A 20,797-nucleotide genomic window follows, 5' to 3' on the forward strand; every position below is an offset into this window, starting at 1 on the left:
ATTAAAGACAGACATTGAATCAGTTTGGAGAAAGGCTGCTATGTTTGTTACTGATGGGTTTGAACAACATGCAAGTATTGAGGAGGTGCTTTGGGAACTCAAACGGACCCTCCTGCCCCTCCTGTAGGGAAGACAACATTCTTTTCGAGAAACACTACTGAGAAAATTTAGAGAACTGGTATTTGAAGCTGACTGCGGAACAATTCTACTGTCGCTAATGTGTAATCCGCATAAGGACAATGAAGGTAAGATAAAAGAAATTATGGCTAATATATAGGTATATAGAGAATAGCTTCTCTCCCGCTCTATCTGCGAATGGAACAGGTAAGAAAAGGAGAAACTTTGACAATTGTCAGAAGCTTTCCACAATTGTGAAATTGACATAATGAGGAAAAACACTGTTTTCGTACGACATCATATGTGACAGGTCAAAGCCAATTTTTAGTACTGAATGCTTCAGTTGACCCATCTCTGAGGAGCATATTAGGAATATCACGTCATAGTTTGGAAAGCCTGGAGCAAAATTTTGACTTTAGGTACTGTACTCACCTTCGTTAATATTGTCTGTGGGTCAGGGTGATGTATGTTGGATTTAGGTGTACAGTGACCGTATTCTTAAAGTGAAACAATTTCCTTGAGTTTTTTGCAGAGCAAAATTTTAGCTCCCATAATGGTAACAGATTCTTATTGTGTCACAATGAGTGAAAAGCTGATACAAAGGATTACAGTGAAACCCCTACTTTACGATTTTCTGCAGTCCCCACTTAAAAAAACACAAAATTGAGGAAAATGCAGAATCGAGGGAAAAAACCCAAAATATGAGCAAAACCACATGCAATTGGCATATAGGATTAAGAATTGCAGTCCTCTCCAATAAAACCTGTCTAAGCGAAGTAAATTAAGTGTAAAATACAATATTTGTACAATAATTTGTGGTTATGGATTTCATCAGTTCTTAAAAAAAATCATAGATTTGCAACAGAAAGTATAAAAACTCGTCAAAAAATTGAAATTGGTATGTGGGTACAAGGTAATTGAGCATGTTTTCTGACATGCCACCACTACAGATTAAACGTTCGAAACATGTGTTTTTGTGAGATTATCCTTTGTGCCCACTCAGAAAAAAGGCAAAAATTGATGAACATGATGATTCAAACCAAGAACACCGCAGCAGCGAAGTGTCTAAACTGTAACCGTAAATGCGGACATCTGCTTAATTACATACTTTGCCACCATTTTTATTACTGTTTAATGCTTTTCTTATGAGCTGCACTTCATATGCTCACCACTGTTAAAGTGTTACTTTAGACTTGATTAGGGAAACACAGACATGAAAAAATGAGTTTACTTCCTCAGTTGATATTACAAGCTTACTAGAAGTTGGCTCAGTGAATTTCTGTACACTGTGTAAAATGAAAATTTGAAAGCGAGCTCAGATGCTACAGTTTCACTTCATGCCCTATATCACTGCTGCCAATCTTTACGATCTGCAGTGTGTGATGGGTGTGGTGCAAAGTATATACATGAGTAGTTAATGTTGTTGTTGCAACTGTATCATGTCAGATTTGAAAATGAAAGTCTTTAAAGCATGCAATCGCCAAACCCTTGTTCTATTTCTGTGTAGCACATCATCTGTATGTAAAGTATATTTTCAGCACTTCAAAATGCTTTCACCCCTACCTGCATCCCTGATACTGAAGGGCCACGCCCTCTCTCCACACAGCCAGTAGGTGAGCTCATTTCACATGTGTTAGTGTGGTGTGCTGGTTGCACTGGCTATTGGGTGACTTAATAAGTCACCAGCCAATAAGAGTTCAGTAGTCAGAAATGGGAGACGTCGCCTTGATTATGACCCACCATATTCTTCAAGATTTTGTGTTTGAATTTGACAATTGATATTGTTGCTGAATACAGTACATGCAAAACGATGAGATAGTTATAAGTGGTGCAAGAATAGGTGCCAGGTGGGCCCCTTCGTCACGTATTTGCTCAGTCTGGAACACTTTGCATTGACTGTCTTGTTTTTCCATTACCACTGCAACCTAGCAGTTGTATCAAAATTGTGCAGTTAAGCTAAATGTTGCAAATTGCGTTGCCAATACTTTGGATTATGTCGGGATTTCCTCTCTCTCATCTCCTCTCGGTACGACAGCCTAAAACATTCCCTTAATTCCGCTGCCACCCGTGGTGTGAACCATCTGTCTTTTGAGCCAATTACAACTTGTTCAGTCACATCAAATGTCAATAGGAAGAAAATGGACAAAGTCAAGGAAGACTTCAAATAAGAACTTATAATAGAGGTAAACCCTGCTAGGAAGAAATGTAAAATCGGGGAATTTTGGGCATTGATCTTAAGGGTTTTTCACAGGGGCTAAGAACTTTTGTCTAGATTTGCAAAAAAAGTTAAATTGAAGTTCCACTGTATATCCCACCAATTTTGTGTGGTTATAGACAACTCTTTAACATTCCTGGTTCTGCACTTTTACTTTAAGAAAGAGAAACTTTGCTTCATGTTCTTTGTTGTCATCATGTGTAGTAAGTAGAATATTGACATTTATTCTGTTCTACAATAAGTTATGCAGATTTTGTTTCTCCTCCATACAAATGATTTTTCATGTAATATGTAAAGGAAAGCAGTGCTTTACAAAGCATCGTACTATTGGTAGCTCTTAACTTCCTCCGATCTTTGTATTCACATGTCTCCTAGTAAATAATTAGCAGATGTGTTGGATGAAATTGTGATAATTTACAATCCCAGGTATGATGGTCGTGGGGCTCTCATGGATCTGAAGCTGTATGAACCTCCACCAGGTGGCTATGATGCAGCTTTAGGCATGTCAGAAGCAGAGCGTCGTGTGGAACAGCTCTGTGATGAAGAACGTTACAGGGCACTGCAGCATAATGAGGAAGAGGAGGCACTGTACCAAGGTAAAAAAAAAAACATATTTTCTCTCTCTCTCTCTCTCTCTCTCTCTCTCTCTCTCTCTCTCTCTCTCTCTCTCTCTCTCTCTCTCACACACACACACACACACACGGTGCCATGCACACAGCCAGAAATATTTGTGGGTAATTGGTAATGATTAGATTATTGAAATGTATATAGCAGCTTAACGTGTTTGTGAGCATTGACTGAAATAAACTTCAAAGACAAGTAGAATGCAAGGGTAGTCTGAAAAGTACAGTGGTCTGACAGTGAAATTCAAGGTTTATGTTCCAAAAACCTTTTATTTTTAAACATAGCCATCTTTAACATCAGAGCACTTCATTCAGCAGTCCTACGGTGACATAATTGCATCTCTGTAATGTTCCACTGGAACTGTTGCAAAATGTTAGTCTACAATTGCAGTCTCCTCTGGGTGAAAAATTCAAGAAAGATTTCATTTTGGGAAAAGGTGAGAGTCTGAGGGAGCCAAATCTGGGAAAATGGGGCAGATGTTCCAACATTTCAGGTCCCCCTGTTTTCGCATTGCTAAACGCTTCTGTTGGCATTTGCATTGTTTTTTGAAAGGTGGTGTTCTTTTTTCCCGTACAAACTAGAGTGCTCTCACTATTTTTTTCCTCCTCATATAGATACATTGGAACAGTTGTCAAACAGTCCCCCGCAGGCCGCAAGCGGTTTGAATCAAGTTTTCATGCAGCATGCGGTTCTCAGCTGTGTTTTATAAGAATATGGTTGTAGTAACCAACAGCAGAGTCCAAAAACTTAAGCTAATATTAAGAGCTTCTTAAGTATGTGTTTTTCTTACTCAGCAGCAAACAAAACTACTTCCAGAGCCAGTGATGTTTTGAGATGTGCTTAATTGATATGATGAATTCTGCCGTGACCTAAGTAAAATTGATGCTTATGTCAGAGGAAGAGAGGTTAGAGGTATGTAGCGCGACCGCTGCGGGATTAATAGAAGTGAGAGGGGGAATATTTTATTGTTCGTGTTCCAATGCTGACAATTCATGTATGTGTGCAACTAACACTGATCAGCATACTGTAGTATGAATGTCAAACGGAAATATCCTGCATCTGTGAATGCACAGGTTACAGATGGTCGCCTTCAAATGTGGTATGTTTGTAGCAAGTAATATGAAATCGGATTTAGACTGCTGCAACATAGTAAAAGAAAAATGTCATTCAAATCCTTTAGGAAACACTTGTGCTTGTGTCTTATATTGCAGCCATTGTTATTAATTAATATAATGCACCAATTTATGTAGGTTACCACTTAATAGTAAGACTGGCAGGGAAAGTTTTGGTAAAGCAGCAAGGACAGGAAAAGAGGATCTTGCATAATTTTTCCTCCTGACCAGCACTGCTGTCTTCCGAATAGTATTCAGACATTGTTGTCAATGAGATTAACAGAGTAACCTTGTTCATTATTTTTTTAGTAATAATTGTTTTGCTTTTGAGTCATGATCTGGTGAAAGATAAGTTATTTATACACTGCTCAAAACAATCAGGTGAGATGTTATAAACAATAGATTACGGTAATGTATTTTATTCAGATATCGGTTACAGTTGTAATTTGTGTGTGACACAGTACGATATTTTGCTGTCTCGACTCTTTACTTGAGGTTTACGTGGAGCAAGCCACCATGGGACTACCATAATAGTGAAACAGTCATTCTCGCAGCACTCTAATATGGTGTGTGTGATCACCTCAGATGGCCAGTACAGTTGCACACCTGCATGGCATGGACAGTATGAGGTTATCAATCGGCTCTTGAGGGATATTTGGCCATTCTTCCATGAGTGCAATATCCAGCTGTGCTACCATTGGGGGAGGTGTTAGTCTAGTTGAAATGCATCTGCCAAGTGCATCCCAGACATGCTCAACCGGGCTTAAGTCCAGAGAACAAGCTGGCCACTGCATTCGTTTAGTTCCCTCAGCTTCAGGCATGTTGTCCACCAGTGCAACTCTGTGGGGACAAGTGTTATCATCCACCAGAAGGAACCCACCTGTGGCACCAGCAAAGGGCTCAACAAAAGGTTGAAGGATCTCGTTTCTATACCTCTTAGCAATCAAAACACCATTCTGAATGGCAGAGAAGTCCATATCTCCGCCAGTACTGACTCCTGCCCAGACGATTCGTCCACCACCATGATTTTTTGATGTTTCCGGCACTTACGCAGGAATGGTCAAAGTTACACATTCCCTCCAGATGAGGGAATGACGATTGCGCCCTCTTGCTGCTTGGAGGGTGCATTGCAGCTGAGTTGCATTCAGGATTCTATCTCGACGGGCTGTTTACTAGAGATAATGGTCATTTCTTGCTGATGTTACCCTTGGACAACCTTGGCCTCACCTTCTTTAAACAGTTCTTGTTGTCTGAAATCGCATCAAGGTCCTGGAAATTATAGTTTGGGACACTTCAATAGCTGCAGCCGCCTTCCCCTTAAGTCACGTTGTTATTGCATTGTATTACCTGATTGCTACACAATCTGAACTCAACTGCTTGTGTAATTCGTTTGGTAGAGTAAACACAAGTCAACACCAAACCCTCTGCAGCAACTTTCCGGTATCACTACTATCTTGGTGACCATAATGTTGTTGTCTCCACTCTGTAGAACTGACAGAAAGACGTTGAACCATTTTGGTTCATTTTGCTGATGACAATACTTCAGAACCTAAATACCCCAACTGATCCCCTAATTGCTTTGACCAGCGTATTATTCTTGTTAACCCTGTTGTATGGAGAAAAATAATTTTTTTACGATATCAATGTTCAAACAACCCCTTTTAGCCTACAAATGTAGTTCCTTGTAATTTCTTTCAGTTTGATAGTTTAGTATGACGATCACTAGGCTCACATGACATCCAGTGGCCAAAGTTTTCACCCCACTAAGCATTAGTTACTTCCCAAAAACGCACATAGTACAACAGATAAAATGGACCTCTAAGAACTTCTAAATCATTTTATTCAGAAAGCTATCATTTACCATTCTAACTCTTTGTGGCAGTTTTGAATTAATTAAGGTATATTATTTAAAAGTGCGTCTGTTCCATTATTTTGTCCTAATCCAAAAGTCTAATTGAAAATGGTTTGCCGCAGTCACTTGGTATGCATTCATATACTATAGCATGAACATGCCTAGAAAATATGCTCAGTAATCAGAAAAAAAAAACCATGGGATCCTGTTGCAATAATACTGGCCACAGTACTCGCTTTGGCAGAAAAAATTAGTCACAATGGAAGCCTTCAGAAATGTGCCTGTAGTTCCAACATTTCTTCTTTTTTGCTTAAAAAATCTCGTGTGATACCTTATATTATGTAAAGTCAAAATTTATAAGTAGTAATCAATAACTATGGTCTGCCAAAAATTGAATTTTTCTTTGAGTGCTCACATAACACAACTGACCCCCAACCCCCCACCCTTTTCCCCCTCTCGCTCCCTCGCCCCTTCTTATGCAGCCCAAGGTGTTGCCTTACAATGTCAACATTGGCTTTCAAGCAAAAAAGTTTGACAAGCAATAAGCGATATGTTAGAAGGCTTCCAGACTGAGATTTTCACTCTGCAGTGGAGTGTGCATTGATATGAAACTTCCTGGCAGATTAAAACTGTGTGCTGGACCAAGACTTGAAGTCAGGAACTTTGCCTTTCGCAGGCAAGTGCTCTACCATCTGAGCTACCAAAGCATGACTCACGCCCCATCCTCACAGCTTTACTTCCGCCAGTGCATTTTGTGCTGCAATGTATGGGTGAGGCCAGAAACTTTTCAGAAATCCCTGTTTTCCTTTTAGTCCATTACTGCTGTCTTTATGAATGACTGCAGTGGTGCAAAACTCACTTGATGTGCTTCTGTGGCATCTAATTGATACATAACAAGGCATGACTATTTTTCCTGTAATTCATGTATTAATGTACATGCATAGTATTCCTGTGGTTATTTGCTTTACATTTCATGTTTTTCACCACATATCAAGATGGGAAATCTGTTTGAATTTCCTGCAAAATTGTTTTTTCTGTGCGTTATCCCCCCCCACCATATAATAGTTCCTATGACTTGGGAGAATTTTTGTGCCAAAAATTGCATGATGTCACTTATGCGTGCAGTAGCTTCATAGGGAATATTAGTTTTTCTAGGAATATCATTTTGCACCTGTTCTTCTTTTGTTCCCTCCCCATCATTTTCTGTGTTGTGGATTTCGATTAGATTTATTGCCAGAGTAAAAGTGGAGTGAGCAGACAGTCATCAGTTCGAATGTAGTCACCTGAACTACATTAAATGTTTTACATTTGAATTAATTCCAGTAACTGCTGTTGAATTTTCTTGATCTTCAATGAGTACAGAAACATCTTGTTCATCACCTTCAAACCAAGCTGTTCTGAAGCACTTCATGACAGTTTTGGGATTTATTTCCCCTACTGCTAAGTCAATCCAGTTTACTGTATTTACTCAAATCTAAGCCGCACCTGAAAAATGAGACTCGAAATAAAGGAAAAAAAAAACTTTCGCGAATCTAAGCCGCACCTGAAATTTGAGACTCGAAATTCAAGGGGGGAGAGAAGTTTTAGGCCGCACCTCCAAATCGAAACAAAGTTGGTCCATTGTAATATGAGACTCAGTTTAGGTCGAATGAATGACGATACAGCTACAGTAGTTTGGTAAGAGTCATAAGCTTAGCAGTTAAGCTTTACCAGGCAGTCATTGCTATGCGTCAGGCGCTCCGTCCGTATTTATACGGGTACCCTTCCTTTTTCACGTGCTTCGTCTGGTTTGAATCGATTGCTTATTTTGCTTTGATCTGATCAGTGCCGTTGTCTTTGTTATAGGTGTTTATGTCACTCTAAGCTGAAAATGCATTAGTGTACTGTGTCATGCTTTGTTTGTCATATTCTGATAGTGCATGTTTACGGCCTGTCGCCGCTCGTGGCATGGCGATAATGATCAACAGGAACCAAATATAATAGACTGCGTGTGATAGAACATCTTCTGAATGGAAGTTAGGCAAAAAATTTTCTCCATTTGAAAATCTTTGCGGCCGCTTCCTTAGTACATCAAATTCTGCACAGAAATTAGTCATCTTAGATTTAAAAATCTAGTCAGTTGCCGTGCTTCATTTCTGACTGTGTCACTATTAGGCATAAGAATAATACGAATATAAACATGACACGATATGTATATTCTTCCGCGTTTGCTGTTGTCTCACTCTAGTTTCGTAGTTTATTAGGCAGACAGGATTTAAATGAGATGGCAGCAAACACGAAAGAATACATTGCAAAATATTTATATTCATATTATTCTTATGGTGAAGAGAACACTGCATGTGATTCACATTTCATCAGGTTCCTATTAGCAACCATTTCTTCTCACAGTCTTGCCAGTCAGATTTTCGTAGCACATTGAAATTCTGCTACAATACGGAATTTGTATTTACTTTGTTGGATAATGTATGAAAATGCAGTGGTTGAAACTCGGGGCGGAGAAAAAGAGCTCGCCCCCCCCCCCCCCTTTTTCTTCTTCTTCTTCTTCTTCTTCTTCTTCTGTCGCAGAGGTTTTGGCGCCAGTATTTATCTTTGTGCCTACAAAGCATGCCTGTGTAGCGCTACATATATTCGATGGCAGAAGTTGGTTGTGGCGGCACCTACCAACATTTTTCAGAACTTCCGCTTACTTTACACTCGATTCTAAGCCACAGGCGGTTTTTTGGATTACAAAACCCGGAAAAAAAGTGCGGCTTAGATTCGAGTAAATACGGTACTGCATCCAGGATGGAATCAGCTGTCGACCATAATGAATGGCCACTACCAAACTGTTGCTGAGAACAAGGTCACCATTCGGTTTCACAACATGCAGTTGAGTACAACATGCTCTGTTTGAATGGCTGCTTTACAACATGGACCATCTGGATCCTTCCCACCACTAACTTCACTTAAGTATGCAGTTCAATGTTATCCTTACAATATCCTCTGCTCTTGTAATTGTCCTGGCCAAAATCTTCAGTAAGCCACTGTCCCTACAACTTCCACCCAACAGTTTCCAGTTCCTCCATCGTGTCACCCCCTCCTATTTCCCATCTTCACTTCACCTTCAGTGTGTGTCATTCTCTACAGCTCCAACAACAACTGTGCATCACATGCCTATCCTGTGTACCCTACCATCCTTCCCTCTCTGCATTCCTAGCTGGCAAACCAGCTGCCTCCCTCAGAGTTGCTAGCCAGACGCCAGCAATTCCTGTCACTGCATCCTGCATCTCTCTCACTTTACCCATCCCACTTGATACAACTCCCACCACAACCTAGTCCACCTGCCAAAATGCAGCACTGGCACTGTTCATCCAGCCGGCACCATGTAGGATCATAGGCATGTATATGTGTGCATGTGTATGTGCATGTGTGTTTTACTCTGAAAACCAGCAAATTTTCTGTGTTTTTGTGTGTGCCTATAGACGACTCAACGCTTCTTCTTTTTGGTGAGTGGCCTCCTTTAATCAAAAAGGAGAACTTGACAATTTCCTTTTTTCATTTTGGCACTCTTCAATAAGACCACTCGCCATCCACGACTTTTTACTGCTTTGCCATGTGACCGGAAGCTTACTGTCATCTTATTTTTCTTTTCCCTCGGAACAAAGGGGTTTGCCACGTTTCCAATCACCAATGGCTTCTCCATATTACCTAACATGTTTTCAGACAACTATGTAGAGGGCCTTTCCGTATACACATTTCTGATGATGAGTAAATATATTCCCATACACTTACGAACCATTCCCACACTGTCTCGTTAATGTCTTCATTTCCTATTTTCTTTTCCTTTCTTTTTATTTGCGAGTTCCGTGGTATCCATTCATCCTACATCACATCCTGGTTTTTTAAAATTTCATAAATTTGTTTTTTATCTCATTTGAAATAAAACTTATTTTGCACAGAGGGTTTCTTTTTCATTTGCCTTGATTACATTGATCTTTTCGTTAAGTGTTAGTGACACATAATTTTTGTTTGACATAATAGTATACTTAAAGTACTAAAAGTCAACTGAAACTGATAGGAAAGGATGCAGCTAATGTATTTATTTGGATTGCTTCATCTTGCCGAGTAGAACCACTGTTTTATGGAATAACACGAACCTCTTTCACGTAACAGCATTGTCTGGGGTGTACAGTCTTTGTGTTAAAAGTAGCATCTTTGTATAGATGTGAATAACTAAGGTATGCCATTAGATTAGAGTAGACTAAATACAGTTTTCTTTTCAAGTCAGAAAATCTAAAATAAAAAATATAAAACATATGAATATAATACTCACTACCCTGATTCTTTTTCAGGAGATTGTCAAAATATGTGAATATATTACAATGGAGTGGAACTGCTGATATTTACAGAATTAATATCCTGTCAGAATGAAACATAGTTACACACTTTTAATAAATTTGTCATACAAAAAATATCTAATTTTGACTGTTGTGACCAAGTGCAGTAAAAACTGAAATCCAGCAGACTACATTATTTAAGCTAATCTAACAGTCCCCGTTAAGATAGTTATCTATAGAGTAGAGGAAGTTGCCTATCAAAAAGTCTTTCGTTCTCTTGTTTAAAGTGCTTTATCTGAAACGCTGACTATTTATTGAAAATGTGTGTTCTTGAATAGTGGGTCCCTTTTGGACCAAAATAAGCAATTTTAGGTCTTTATGTAGATTGAGTGTGCTCCCTGCCGCCGTTGGATAAGCAGCCGCTGCAGCAAGTCGTATAACCCTAGCTTACTTATTTGTTAGATAGTTTAATTAATTTCTTTGCGTGTTTTTGGGTACTTGCATTGTTTAATTCATATATTTCGGGCGTATTATAGTATTTGAGGGTTGTAGCATCGCGCCTTAGTACCTGAATAGTGCAAATTCGCGTAGTCGTCTGTCTTCTGTTTTTGTTGTGAACGGCCAGTGTCGGTTGGCCAGTCAGTGTGCTCCCTGCCGCCGTTGGATAAGCAGCCGCTGCAGCAAGTCGTATAACCCTAGCTTACTTATTTGTTAGATAGTTTAATTAATTTCTTTGCGTGTTTTTGGGTACTTGCATTGTTTAATTCATATATTTCGGGCGTATTATAGTATTTGACAGTTGTAGCATCGCGCTTTAGTGTTTACTTCGTAGATTCTTATTTAAATTGCGTGTGAGTTTCGTATAGGAGGTGCAATTTCGAGTTTTAGTTACTGTAATCGTAAATTCAGCAGATTGTAGTGCAGTCGTTAGGCATTTGTACAGGTTAGTTGATACATTCTTTGTGTGTTCCGCTTGCGTTATCTAGGCACGGACTCGTGTTTCAGTAACTGTTGTTAAACATCAATTAGAATGGACAGAGACTGCGATTGCTGTGTTCGGATGAGGGCTGACTTGGCATCCCTTCGCTCACAGCTGCAATCGGCGCTGACTTCGGTCGCGCAGCTTGAGGCTGTTGCCAATGGGCACCACTGTGGGGAGCCGGACTCGGGTATCACGGGGATGTCAACCTCATCCCGTCTGTCCCCAGATCGGTCTGCCGCTGTGGTTGCCCCGGTTGCTGCCCGCAGTGGGGCTGAGCCCTCGCCTGTGGTTGATTGGGAGGTCGTTCCAAGGCGTGGCAGGCAGCGAAAGGCGTCCCCGGAGGCTGATCAGAAAGCCTCCCCGGTGCGTCTGACAAACCGGTTTCAGGCACTGTCTCTGGCTGAGCCAGATGCAGCCGTCTGCCCTGTTTCTGAGGATCATTCTCAGCCTTCAAGGTCCGGGCAATCGCAGAGGGTGGGCTTACTGGTAGTTGGGAGCTCCAATGTTAGGCGCGTAATGGGGCCCCTTAGGGATATGGCGGCTAAGGAGGGGAAGAAATCCAGTGTGCACTCCGTGTGCATTCCGGGAGGAGTCATTCCTGATGTCGAAAGGGTCCTTCCGGATGCCATAAAGAGCACAGGGTGCAGCCAGCTGCAGGTGGTGGCACATGTCGGCACTAATGACGTGTGTCGCTTTGGATCTGAGGAAATTCTCTCTGGATTCCAGCGGCTATCTGATTTGGTGAAGGCTGCCGGTCTTGCTTACGAGATGAAGGCAGAGCTCACCATCTGCAGCATCGTTGACAGAACCGACTGCGGACCTTTGGTGCAGAGCCGGGTGGAGGGTCTGAATCAGAGGCTCAGACGGTTTTGCGACCGTATTGGCTGCAGATTCCTTGACTTGCGCCATAGGGTAGTGGGGTTTCGGGTTCCGCTGAATAGGTCAGGAGTTCACTACACTCAGCTGGCGGCTACACGGGTAGCGGAGGCTGTGTGGCATGGACTGGGCGGTTTTTTAGGTTAGAAGGCCTCGGGAAAATGCGGGATGGGCTGCAATGTCAAAGGGTGCTTGGCAATTACAGGACGTGCTTGGATCAAGGAACAGTCGGAATTATAGTTGTAAACTGTTGTAGTTGCGCTGGAAAAGTCCCTGAGCTTCAAGCGCTAATAGAAAGCACAGAAGCTGATATCGTTATAGGTACAGAAAGCTGGCTAAAGCCTGAAATAAGTTCTGCAGAAATTTTTACGAAGTCTCAGACGGTGTTCAGGAAAGATAGATCGGGCAGAATTGGTGGTGGAGTGTTGGTGTCTGTCAGTAGTGGTTTATCTTGTAGTGAAGTCGAAGTAGATACTCCGTGCGAATTGGTGTGGGTGGAGGTTATACTTAACAGCCGAATTAAGTTAATAATTGGCTCCTTCTACCGACCCCCAGACTCCGATGATACAGTTGCGGAACAGTTCCGAGAAAGTTTGAGTCTCGTAACAAATAAATACCCCACTCATCCGGTTATAGTTGGTGGGGACTTCAACCTACCCTCGGTATGTTGGCAAAAATACTTGTTCAAAACCGGTGGTAGGCAGAAAACGTCTTCCGAGATTGTCCTAAATGCATTCTCCGAAAATTATTTCGAGCAGTTAGTCCACGAACCCACGCGAATTGTAAATGGTTGCGAAAACACACTTGACCTCTTGGCCACAAACAATCCAGAGCTGATAGAGAGCATCATGACTGATACAGGGATTAGTGATCACAAGGTCATTGTAGCTAGGCTCAATACCATTTCTTCCAAATCCATCAGAAACAAACGCAAAATAATTTTATTTAAAAAAGCGGATAAAGTGCCACTAGAAGCCTTCCTAAAAGACAATTTCCATTCCTTCCGAACTGACTATGCGAATGTAGACGAGATGTGGCTCAAATTCAAAGATATAGTAGCAACAGCAATTGAGATATTCATACCTCATAAATTGGTAAGAGATGGAACGGATCCCCCGTGGTACACAAAAAAGGTCCGAACGCTGTTGCAGAGGCAACGGAAAAAGCATGCGAAGTTCAGAAGAACGCGAAATCCTGAAGATGGGCTAAAATTTACAGACGCGCGAAATTTGGCACGTACTTCGATGCGAGATGCCTTTAATAGGTTCCACAACGAAACATTGTCTCGAAATTTGGTAGAAAATCCGAAGAAATTCTGGTCGTATGTAAAGTACACAAGCGGCAAGACGCAGTCAATACCTTCGCTGCGCAGTGCCGATGGTACTGTTATCGACAACTGTGCCGCTAAAGCGGAGTTATTGAACGCAGTTTTCCGAAATTCCTTCACCAGGGAAGACGAATGGAATATTCCAGAATTTGAAACACGAACATCTGCTAGCATGAGTTTCTTAGAAGTAGATACCTTAGGGGTTGCGAAGCAACTCAAATCGCTTGATACGGGCAAGTCTTCAGGTCCAGATTGTAAACCGATTAGGTTCCTTTCAGATTACGCTGATACTATAGCTCCCTACTTAGCACTCATATACAACCGCTCGCTCACCGGTAGATCTGTACCTACAGATTGGAAAATTGCGCAGGTCGCACCAGTGTTCAAGAAGGGTAGTAGGAGTAATCCATCGAACTACAGACCTATATCATTGACGTCGGTTTGCAGTAGGGTTTTGGAGCATATACTGTATTCAAACATTATGAATCACCTCGAAGAGAACGATCTATTGACACGTAATCAGCATGGCTTCAGAAAACATCGCTCTTGTGCAACGCAGCTAGCTCTTTATTCGCACGAAGTAATGGCCGCTATCGACAGGGGATCTCAAGTTGATTCCGTATTTCTAGATTTCCGGAAAGCTTTTGACACCGTTCCTCACAAGCGACTTCTAATCAAGCTGCGGAGCTATGGGGTATCGTCTCAGTTGTGCGACTGGATTCGTGATTTCCTGTCAGGAAGGTCGCAGTTCGTAGTAATAGACGGCAAATCATCGAGTAAAACTGAAGTGATATCAGGTGTTCCCCAGGGAAGTGTCCTGGGACCTCTACTGTTCCTGATCTATATAAATGACCTGGGTGACAATCTGAGCAGTTCTCTTAGGTTGTTCGCAGATGATGCTGTAATTTACCGTCTAGTAAGGTCATCCGAAGACCAGTATCAGCTGCAAAGCGATTTAGAAAAGATTGCTGTATGGTGTGTCAGGTGGCAGTTGACGCTAAATAACGAAAAGTGTGAGATGATCCACATGAGTTCCAAAAGAAATCCGTTGGAATTCGATTACTCGATAAATAGTACAATTCTCAAGGCTGTCAATTCAACTAAGTACCTGGGTGTTAAAATTACGAACAACTTCAGTTGGAAGGACCACATAGATAATATTGTCGGGAAGGCGAGCCAAAGGTTGCGTTTCATTGGCAGGACACTTAGAAGATGCAACAAGTCCACTAAAGAGACAGCTTACACTACACTCGTTCGTCCTCTGATAGAATATTGCTGCGCGGTGTGGGATCCTTACCAGATGGGATTGACGGAGGACATCGAGAGGGTGCAAAGAAGGGCAGCTCGTTTTGTATTATCGCGTTATAGAGGAGAGAGTGTGGCAGATATGATACACGAGTTGGGATGGAAGTCATTACAGCATAGACGTTTTTCGTCGCGGCGAGAGCTTTTTACGAAATTTCAGTCACCAACTTTCTCTTCCGAATGCGAAAATATTTTGTTGAGCCCAACCTACATAGGTAGGAATGATCATCAAAATAAAATAAGAGAAATCAGAGCTCGAACAGAAAGGTTTAGGTGTTCGTTTTTCCCGCTCGCTGTTCGGGAGTGGAATAGTAGAGAGATAGTATGATTGTGGTTCGATGAACCCTCTGCCAAGCACTTAAATGTGAATTGCAGAGTAGTCATGTAGATGTAGATTCTTATTCGTAGTGTTGATACTATGTATTGAGCTATTGTTTGGCAATAGACATATTACTTGCAACAAATTTCATTAAGGAATAAATTTACTGAGAAGCAGTGGTTAAAATACAAAGTTCTTTGAACACATTTCTACATGATGTTCTTGAATTTACACCACAAATGAGTCTTATTACAAGTTTTTGCACTGTACAAACTTTTGCTTGGTTTGACGAATTATCAAAGAACACTATTTTGTATGACATAATGGAATGAAAGTAAGCATAGTATGCAAGCTGTTTTTATATCTCCTACATCTGACATCATTCTCAGTGCAAATACGGACTTGTTTAGGCACTTCAGCAATTCTGTTGTATGCCCTTCTCAACCGAATTTATTATAGAGTTGCAGTCCCAGAAATTTAACACTGTCAATCTCTTCAATCTGTATATCTTCATATGTTTTACATATGCTTGAAGAAAACCTCGTACAGGTTCTCGGCTGCATGTAATTGTTCTTTTCAAAGTTTGATGACAGTGAATTAGCTTTAAACCATTTGTTAATGTCATTGAAAATTTGATTAATAGCCGTTTCTAAATCTGTGCTTGACTTATTATTTATTGCAATATATGTGTCATCTGCAAACAAAACAGACTTTGTATCTGGCAATGTAATAGATGAGAGGTCATTTATACAAAAAAGCAATGGATTCAAGATGCATCATTGAGGAACGCCACATGTAATTAATTCGCGATTAGATGAAAACTAATTGCTTATGTCTCAGGTATTTCGCAACGACAGCCTTTGCTTCCAATGAACTAGGTAATACTTGAACCATTTTGCAGCATTGGCGGTGAATCATAATATTCTGATTTGCTTAAGAGAATGCTGTAATTAACACAATCAAAGGCTATTGACAGGTTTGTTATCTAATGAATTGAGGTGTTTCTCACTGTGCATGTAAGTAGCCTTCTCTATATTGGAACTGTTGAGGAATCAAAACTGTAACTTATTTGGAATCAGATGCTTAAGGTGACACGTGAACACAATCTTTTTAAATATTTTTGAAAAAGTAGTACTGCATAAGCCTTTTTTCACATTATGTGATGAATTACTAAGTCAATCTTAAAATTTACATTCCATGTTTGCTTTAGGCGTGTTCCACTTTACACAAAAAGTTAGCATGTAAAAGTGTAATGAATGTGTCGGAACTGAAGTCTTTTTACGATTTGGCCAGATTTCCGAATTACACACATTCTGTTTTGGTCAAATTTTACTGTATTTTGTGAAAAAACTGACATGTCAGGTGCAAGTGAGTATACCCTTGTCTTCACTTGTACAGTGAACGCCTTCCCGTACTCTCCACCACACTCCTTTGTATTCTTTTTCTCTCAGGTGTCATAGATCGTCGTCATTCTGCTATCACTATCCTGTGTAAATTTCCGTAAATGTGTAGGGTAGCAGAGGGATACCATCTGTATGTAGATCAACAAATGCAATAAGTCTTTGCTTCAAAGTGGCCATGATAGGCAGGGTTCTTTAAGTGTCAGATCTTCAAGTGTCTGTCAAAAAATTAATAGCAGATTTATGAATTTTTTTCCCATTATGCAATGAAATGTTGCCATAAATGAAGGAATGTTCTATGTAGTTATGATGATGATTGTTTAATTATGTAAGATGTCAATTTTAAATTTCAAGTGATGGGTGAGGAATAGGGGTGCACCATTGAATCTGTGATCAAAATATCTTTTACTACACTAGACATGTAACTTAAATGACTTGAAGTTCGTACCAGACACATGAATTTGTCTACACATTTGCATACCCTTATTGCAGAATATTTAAATGGCTTTTGTGAACATTATTAATATCCAATCTGCAAAGAACAATTTTTGAAGCAACTTCTGTCTTTTTATAGAAGAGGAGCTGAAGCGTTTACATCAAGCCCTGGGTAGTCAGGCTTCATACGGTCAAGTTGCTTTCAATTATGATAATGAAGGAGATGGATCTGCTCAGCAGGATGAAGCTACTTCAAAACAAGAGACAGCTGCAGAAGAAGATGAAGTGTTCATTGTTCCTCCAGGGTTAGATATTCCTGTTGGTATGGTTGTGGTAAGTTCAACGATAGTTCACTCACTCAGGCGACAGTGGTCAAATGTTAAAGTTACTTATGCACTAAAATTAATTGTGATGTATTTTCTTTTGCATCTACATATGTATTTTATAAAGCACTATGAAGTCGATTCCATTCATATATCGGGCATGGGAAGAATGGCTGCTTAAATGCCTATTTGTGTGCTGTAACTTGTCGAATAGTTTTTTTGTGATTCCTGTGGGAATGATACAGAGGAGGTTGTATATTCAGAGACTTATCACTTAAAGTTGGTTGTTGTAAGTAGGCGTTCTCGGGATAGTTTGCATCTATCTTCCAGTGTTTACCACCACTTCAGTTTTTCTAGCATCTCTATGATGCTCTTCCTAGGGGCTAACAAACTTCTGTCCATTCAGGCAGCTGTTCTTTGTATACATTTAATACCCCATGGTAGTCCTATTTAGTATGGGTCCCACTCAATTGAGAAATATTACAAGATGGATTGCACAAGTGTTTTGTCGACTACTTGCATTTTCCTGGCATCCATCTAAAAAAACCTGCTTTACCTATGATTGAGTCTGTTCCATTACATATCCATATCCATATGCATTGCATCAAAGGACATCTGTGGCAAACAAATACAAGAGCTATTATTCATATTATAAAGCAGGGATTCACAGATCACAAGCTGTGCGTGGCCCACCATTGATATGATGGCTGCCCCGCCCCCCTCTGTTTCTTCTTGTAGAACTTGTAAATTGACAAAAATTGAGCCAAATGTCAAATCAAGTGGACAGTTGTTTCAAATCAAATTGTGTAAATAATGCTTCTGTAAAAACACATTTTTGTAATAACATTTGCTAAATAAAATGAATATTCCCTAGTGATCTTTATGTAATCGCAGTGAAAGATTTGTGACACGTGATAGTAGCAAGTTTGTACACCACTGGTATAAAGTATCTTATTTGTGGAAATCAGTCACCAGGTTTAAATTTCAGCAACTTTTTGTTAAGGATACAGGGTACTTTTCCAGCTCAATACTATGTAAAAATCAACACTTGTCTCTTTCAGGCACTGTTTGTAATGTGTATGTTATACAGATTTTTTGTTGATATCAGGTAATGCAGTGGACTTTCTAAACAAATTAGAAGTATTTTGAATATTTTTGAACCTGCTTAGGGTTATTAAAAAAGTTACAAAGAAATTGATACAATTTTTTCCCCCAAAATGCTTCCTCAAATTGAGGTACCATTTAATCCAAGGTTATACATTTGAAGGAGACCAAATTTTTACCAGATATTCATGACATGATGGCTGAGGTACTAGGCCTATTTAATTCCATCTATTATGTATATTACAATGATAAAAAATATCACATTGTACATTTTAATTTTTATAATTTTTTTCCTAATGAAAATGTTATTTTTCCTATAATTTAGTTGATTCTCCACTAAAGCTTATGTCTACTACATAAGTATGGACTATTGCAAGTTACAGAAAAAAATTATAACTATGTTTTATAAACTTAAGGAAATATTTTTGGCTGAATTCTGAAAAATACAAGTTGCGGTAATCGCAACTAACGGTTGCTTCTTCAGTAAAGAGGCAAGGAGAGGGAAAGACGAAAGGATGTGGGTTTTAAGGGAGAGGGTAAGGAGTCATTCCAATCCCGAGAGCGGAAAGACTTATCTTAAGGGGAAAAAAGGACTGGTATACACTCGCGCGCGCGCTCACACACACACACACACACACACACACACACACACACACACACACACACACACACACACACACACACACACATTTGTAAAGGCAAAGAGTTTGGGCAGAGATGTTAGTCGAGATGGAAGTACACAGGCAAAGATGTTGTTGAAAGACAGGTGAGGTATGAGTGGCAGCAACTTGAAATTAACGGAGGTTGAGGCCTGGCGGATAACAAGAGAGGATATACTGAAGGGCAAGTTCCGATCTCCGGAGTTCTGACAGATGTACACCTTCCGGGTTACAGGACTGGAAAGGCAGAGCCACGTGTGACAGCACCCACGTGATTTACCAACTGACCTGCCTACACTGTGAAGCTTTCTATGTGGGAATGACCAGCAACAAACTGTCCATTCACATGAATGGACACAGGCAGACAGTGTTTGTTGGCAATGAGGATCACCCTGTGGCTAAACATGCCTTGGTGCACGGCCAGCACATCTTGGCATAGTGTTACACCGTTCGGGTTATCTGGATACTTCCCACTAACACCAACCTTTCAGAACTCCGGAGATTGGAACTTGCCCTTCAATATATCCTCTCTTCTCGTTATCCACCAGGCCTCAATCTCCGCTAATTTCAAGTTGCCGCCACTCATACCTCACCTGTCATTCAACATCATCTTTGCCTCCACACTTCCGCCTTGACTTACATCTCTGCCCATACTCTTTGCCTTTAAATATGTCTGCTTGTGTCTGTGTATGTGCAGATGGATATGTATGTGTGTGTGTGTGTGTGTGTGTGTGTGTGTGAGTGTATACCTGTCCTTTTTTTCCTCTTAAGGTAAGTCTTTCCGCTTCCGGGATTGGAATGACTCCTTACCCTCTCCCTTAAAACCCACATCCTTTCGTATTTCCCTCTTCTTCCCTCTTTCCTGAAGAAGCAACCGTTGGTTGCGAAAGCTTGAATTTTGTGTGTATGTTTGTGTTTGTTTGTATATCTATCGACCTGTCAGCGCTTTTGTTTGGTAAGTCACATCAACTTTGTTTATATAATCATTTTTCATTTGAAACCATATAACGTATATATTAATGTAATCAGGAAAGACTATAGAATTTAATAAAATCATTAAAAAATTAGATTTTTCTAACATTTATAAGTAGCCTGTATCTTTAATAGATGTTAATTGGCGAAAGACGAATGTCTGGTGAAAGGTAAAATAAGTTGAGTTTGCCTTATATAATTTGTTTGAGATTTAATGTAGAAACAAATTTTATAGAGCCATTGCTGCAATGGAAACTTCTTGTGATCAGTTAGCGTGAATATGAAGGTTACATTTTTCAGAAGGTGTATGTAGGTCCTTATCTGTTCTTCTTGATTAAATTTTCACTGTTTTCTAAAACCACATGGTTCTGTTGCAAGTTTAATTCAGCCATAACTAGTCGGTTTGTGTGTAGTTGAAGTAATATTCTTATTCTTAGAAGCTGCTTTATATAACCTTAGCAGATGGAAGGAATAAGCTTCCTTTTCTTTTTGTAGTGTGCCTTTATCTGTATTCTGTTGGCAAAAGAAGTGTTTTTTTTTTTTTTTTTTCCATCTCTGTAGAACTGCCAGGACTGTTGTGGTTGCTTATCTCAGTGGTTGATAATTGGGATTTGCTACTCCTACGCTTGCCATAGTACTGGATGGCATATATGAAAGAGCAGGAAAGAGAATCACTCGTTATATAAATATACTGTTTTATGCGAACAGGCACATAAATGTAAATATGCTGGCGAAAATATGATAATCTCCAGTCTGTATCTGCCTATCCACTGCTGAACACTTTTATCAGTACAGTTTTTGTATTTCCTTGCCTTTCTTTACTGGCAGAAGTTGTTACAAACCATTCAGTGTGCCTAAC

At 40.1% G+C, this 20,797-nt stretch overlaps 1 protein-coding gene across 3 annotated transcripts in view; it reads left to right on the plus strand.

The window, feature by feature from the left end:
- LOC126284710 (splicing factor, suppressor of white-apricot homolog) overlaps positions 1-20,797 on the plus strand; it is a 151,936-nt gene that overhangs the window by 5,659 nt on the left and 125,480 nt on the right. For all 3 annotated transcript variants that reach the window (XM_049983840.1, XM_049983842.1, XM_049983841.1), the window contains exons 2-3: positions 2,759-2,928; positions 17,020-17,213. In XM_049983840.1, coding sequence (XP_049839797.1) covers positions 2,759-2,928; positions 17,020-17,213 — 364 coding nt within the window. The remainder of the gene's footprint in view (positions 1-2,758; positions 2,929-17,019; positions 17,214-20,797) is intronic.

This window comes from Schistocerca gregaria, chromosome 8 (assembly GCF_023897955.1).
Source record: "Schistocerca gregaria isolate iqSchGreg1 chromosome 8, iqSchGreg1.2, whole genome shotgun sequence".
In the NCBI taxonomy this organism is placed as follows: domain Eukaryota; kingdom Metazoa; phylum Arthropoda; class Insecta; order Orthoptera; family Acrididae; genus Schistocerca; species Schistocerca gregaria.